At 43.6% G+C, this 5,152-nt stretch overlaps 1 protein-coding gene across 4 annotated transcripts; it reads right to left on the minus strand.

Annotated features, from left to right (window-relative positions):
- Nucleotides 1-1,556: 1,556 nt before the first annotated feature.
- LOC139549291 (putative nuclease HARBI1) lies at nt 1,557-5,086 on the minus strand. 4 transcript variants are annotated; one of them, XM_071359583.1, is made up of 11 exons: nt 4,908-5,085; nt 4,540-4,610; nt 4,276-4,452; nt 4,124-4,185; nt 3,955-4,041; nt 3,826-3,867; nt 3,584-3,757; nt 3,469-3,504; nt 2,817-3,370; nt 2,424-2,535; nt 1,557-2,329 (listed from the first exon to the last, which is right to left on the minus strand). In XM_071359583.1, the coding sequence occupies exons 1-8, from the start codon at nt 5,063-5,065 to the stop codon at nt 3,469-3,471; spliced, it is 807 nt and encodes a 268-aa protein (XP_071215684.1). In that variant the 5' UTR covers nt 5,066-5,085; the 3' UTR covers nt 1,557-2,329; nt 2,424-2,535; nt 2,817-3,370. The 4 variants fall into 4 exon arrangements, with proteins under 4 accessions (XP_071215684.1, XP_071215683.1, XP_071215682.1 ...); XM_071359582.1 differs by having other exon boundaries at nt 3,469-3,757; nt 4,908-5,086; XM_071359581.1 differs by having other exon boundaries at nt 2,817-3,757; nt 4,908-5,086.
- Between the last annotated feature and the right edge of the window lie 66 nt (nt 5,087-5,152).

Here is a 5,152-nt window from a genome sequence, read left to right on the forward strand (position 1 = left end):
AATTGCATCGTCTGTGGACCTATTGGGGCGGTAAGCAAATTGAAGTGGGTCTAAGGTGACAGGTAAGGTGGAGGTGATATGATCCTTGACTAGCCCCTCAAAGCACTTCATAATGACAGAAGTGAGTGCTACGGAGCGATAGTCATTTAGTTCAGTTACCTTTGCCTTCTTGGGTACAGGAACAATGGTGCCCATCTTGAAGCATGTGGGGACAGCAGACTGGGATTGGGAAAGATTGAATATGACTGTAAACACACCAGCCAGCTGGTCTGCGCATGCTCTGAGGACGTGACAAGGGATGCCTTCTGGGCTGGCAGCCTTGCGAGGGTTAACATGTTTAAACGTCTTACTCACGTTGGCCAAGGAGAAGGAGAGCCCACAGTCCTTGGTAGCGGGCTGCGTCGGTGGCACTGTAATATCCTCAAAGCAGGTAAATAAAGTGTTTCTTTTTTCTGGAAGCAAGACGTCGGTGTCTGTGATGTGGCTGGTTTTCTTTTTGCAGTACGTGACTGTCTGTAGACGGGTGCCACATGCGTCTCGTGTCTGAGCTGTTGAATTGCAACTCGATTTTGTCTCTTTACTGACATTTCGCTTGTTTGATTTGCAGGGAATAACTACACTGTTTGTATTCGGCCATATTCCCAGTCACCTTTCCATGGTTGAATGCAGTGGTTAGTGCTTTCAGTTTTGCGCGAATGCCGCCATCTATCCACGTGTTTCTGGTAGGAGAAGGTTTTAATAGTCCAGGAAATACTACATCTCCTATGGACTCCCCTATAAACTCACTCACTGAATCAGCGTATACGTCAATATTATTCTCTGAGGCTACCAGGGGCCTGTTGCACAAAACTAGGATAAGGGATTAAGCCAGGATATCTTGGTGATCCTGGCTCAATTGATCCGTAATCCGGTTGCACTAAAGATGGATAGGGGGCAGGAGGATATGTTATGGTATAAATTACCATGGAGATTTATTCTGTGGAGCTAGCCTGCTCCAGACCAGGCTAATTCAGGATCTATTTAATCTCATCCCTAATGTCAGTCAGCAGTCACCACAAATGGAAACCAATAGTTATTTCACTGCTCACTATACATTGTTATCACATATAACTAGACCCACTGTTATTATTTAAACGTTTGTGATCATTAATTTCAATGATTTTGGATAAAAAATGATTTTTAGATGATGTTGCTATCATTAGATAATTTACAGTTTCCCATAGACTATAAGGCTATATATAAAATGATAGAATATTAGGGCCACAGAGGGGAAAAAAACACAAGTCATAATATTGTAACCAGTTGTTTTAAAGGAGGACAGTTGTTAAAATGACAGATGTGGGGCATTTCGTGAAATTGTACTTCAGTATGGTTTCATAAACAAAGACATGCTGATGTGCCAGAATATTAAGTATCACATTGTCATAAGTATCAAAACTGTAAAAACAATATGTAGCTTTTCTGCAGAAAGAACCAGCCTCATAAATGTATGACTTTATCCTTTTTCTTCAGTGTGGCCCTAGTACTCTGTCATATAAACAAATACACATTCCATATGAATATAAAAACACAATGTGTAACATTATGTTCCTTTATTGAATAAGGACAAAACAAAGCAGGTAAACCATCAGCTCCTTTCGAAACTGAAGTCACAGTGACTCTACAAGATGGAAAGCACAGAATCCAAGCATATTATACAAAATGATACATACACATTCAAAGGTCTGTATATAACACACCCTGCATGTCTGCACACTAAAATAAATGCAGGACAAATCCATACACATCAACTGAACAGACAAATGAATGGATGCAGTAGCCTCCCTGCAGCCTTGTATTACACACAGTATACCGCACAAACATCATAAGAGGCCAAATTCGTCAAAAAACGAACCCAAAAAAACCCAAATTCCTCTGCCACCGCAGGACATATTTAACCAAAATTGAAAGCACACATACTAACTAAAATAATTCAACACATATTGGTCCCTCAGCAGCCGACCACTGTCGTCATCAGGGAAGATTGCCGGATTGTCCCAGTCCATGGCTGGTGGCACTCTGGGGGCCCTCTCCTTCCTCAGGCAGGCCACATTGTGGAGGACAGCACAAGCCACAGTAATATCACATGCCCTAACAGGGCTGACCCTTAATTTGTGAAGGCAGTGAAAGCGTGCCTTCAGGAGGCCAAAGGTCATTTCAACTCTGGCCCTGGTCCTGGCATGGGCATGGTTGTAGGCCTGCTGTGCTTCCTGGGGGTCTGTGAAAGGTGTCAGGAGAAAAGGCTGGCAGCCATACCCCCTGTCTCCCAGCAACACACCAGAGAATTCACCTGTCAACACAAAATCTCATCATTACTACCTCATAAACACAGTGATATTCTTGACACAGCCATGATGGTTATAAATAGGGGTTGTGTGGCTTACCTTGTGATAGGCACTGATAGATTTCAGAGGCCCGAAAGATTCTGGAGTCATGGACTGAGCCAGGCCATTTTGCCACAACATTGCTGATCACACAGTCAGCATTGCAGACCATCTGAAATCATAAGATGAGGAATATTACACCAATCAATGCACATCACTGGCAATGCAGAGTGTTCGTCAATGGACAATATCAAAAAGTTATGTTCACCTGAACATTAATGCTGTGAAAGGATTTCCTATTCACAAAATCGGCCTCATGGGCACCTGAGGGGGCTTTTATCCTTATGTGTGTGCAGTCCACTGCACCAATGACATTGGGGAAACCTGTCACACAAAGTAATGAGTATCCTACTATGTGTTAACAGTTGTCCTGTAATTTGTAGATCCTCTTACCTGCAATCCTATAGAACTCCTCTTTGATGTCACAGAGTCTTCTGTGGCCAGGGAAGGAGATGAAGACATCTGCTAATGCTTTGATAGCCAGACACACACTCCTTATTGTGCGGCAAATTGTGGCCTTGTTCAGCTGTTCTGCATCCCCCACTGAGTACAGGAAGGCTCCACTAGCAAAAAAGCGCAAGGCCACACAAACCATTTGCTCCACACTCAGTGCATGGCTCCGTGCAGTGCGGTGCTTAATCCTGGGACCCAGTAGTCTGCATAGATACCTGATGCCATCTGCAGAAAACCTGTATCTTTCATATAGATGGTCATCAGGGAAGGCCAGTGGGTCCAACCGGTCCCTGAAGACCCTTTCTCGCCTGAAGGCTCTCCTCAGCACAAGTGCTTCTTCATCCACCACATCTCGCACGAATGGGCATGCCATTGTCAGAGCAGAAAGGAACACACAATTTTGGGCCTTCATATAGGCTAGTGGCCACACCTGGTGCTGGGGGGTGGGCAAAAGAGGGCGATGCCTTATAACGATGACTTGGTTGTACTGATTGCTGGGAAAATAAAAAAAACCTTAGAAAGATGCCACCGTCCTGTGTGCTCACAATAAGAGCTCATATGTCATGGCTCACTTGACTTTACGAGAATATACCTAATTTTTATTTTGAGCTGTGTCATCTTCTTGGAGCTGGGGGAGGAAAGAAAAATAATGATTAATACATTTGTGTTACAGTTAGCATACAGTGTACATTGAAGGCATATCTCACCTCCCTCTCAAGTTTTTTTATTTCAAGGTCCAGTTTCCTAATTGTCCTCTTTTTTATTTCGGACTCCAGTGCAAGATTTTCCATCTTTTTCTTCTTGTACTGAATGTCTATGTCTGCCAGTTCTATTTGGCGCCGGAGGTGGTTGCCATACAACTTTCTGATAGCTTGTGAGCTCTGTGAACACAATACAATTAGCGCAGCTGGAATTTGGCAGGATGTGGTGTCCTTTTATTAATACGCACTATGTTGCCAGGCTGGTTTTCCCACTGTATAGCATCTGGGTCCTGTAAAAGAAATTAGATTTTTTGATTTTGATGAGGACTCCTCACCATTGTAGAGTAAATAGTACTTTCACAGTCTTAACATGATACCTCATGCCTTCTGGAATCCAGAGAGATGGTCTCCTCCTCATCATCGTCTCCATCATGTGCTGTTGCTGCTGCACTGGGGCCTTCACCCTATCACATTTAATCGGATTCATATTGAAGCTAGTAGACAAGACATGCCAGGCCTACAGTATGCCTTTGATGGAGTACTCACTGGATCAGCATCGTCTGGTGCTTGTGCTGGTGGCTCTAACAGGAACACAGTGCTGCCAGACACTGCAAGGCAATAGGTAAACCAAAGTCAGACAGTCCAAATTGATTCAATATGAATGTGGTTGTATCCCATGTAGAGATGGAAGGACATACCTTGAATGAAGCGGGTGGCATCTTGGGAGGAACCTATGCTCGTCTCTTTCCCCCCAGGGATCCCCTCTAAGACGGGCCTGCCTTTATTTAGCTCCAAGGCCATGTCCTCTGCTGGGGTAAGGTCAGCCTTTGGTGACCCACCACCCGTGCCTTGTCTGTGGGTATTCTTTTTCACTGCTAAAACAGTACAGACAATGTGTGAGCAGGCACCTTCTGGGTACAATATATGCTTGTGCTTTGTTAAATATTAGTCAGGGACCATACCATTCTGCAGAATGTTCTTGTATTTGATTTTGACCTGCTGCCATGTCCGTTTTGGCCCGTTCATGTTTAATCTACACACACACACACACACACACACACACACACATTTAATGGAGTCACACTGCAAAAAATTACTTGGTATTTTTGTCTTGTTTTCAGTAAAAATATCAAAAAATTTATCATAGCTTTATACAGTGTGATGGAGTTACTTTACACAATTTCACTCATATCTGCAGTGCATTTCAATTAAAAATTTAACCGTTTCATAATTACAGTACAACTGCATTTTTGGAGATGTGAATTAAATATTTGAATTGTAATTGTGATGTTTCAGCGGAGCGGTGAGTGTGTAATTGTGCACTACTTACGCATTCAGGCGGTCTGCAATACTTTGCCACGCTTTTTCTCTTTGCTTTATCACTGTGGCGGTGTTGCCTTTCTTCTTAATTATATCTTTTACCTCCTCGTATGCCTCCATGAGGATTTGTGCTTCCGACGGGGAAAAGTACGCGGCTCTAGTTGCCATGGTAAATCAGTTAATCTGTGATCTGTGGCGGGGTCTATTTGAAGTGAGCCGTGAGCGCGCACCTATCCAGGATTGGTTTCACCTGGG

Source organism: Salvelinus alpinus, chromosome 22, assembly GCF_045679555.1.
Source record: "Salvelinus alpinus chromosome 22, SLU_Salpinus.1, whole genome shotgun sequence".
In the NCBI taxonomy this organism is placed as follows: domain Eukaryota; kingdom Metazoa; phylum Chordata; class Actinopteri; order Salmoniformes; family Salmonidae; genus Salvelinus; species Salvelinus alpinus.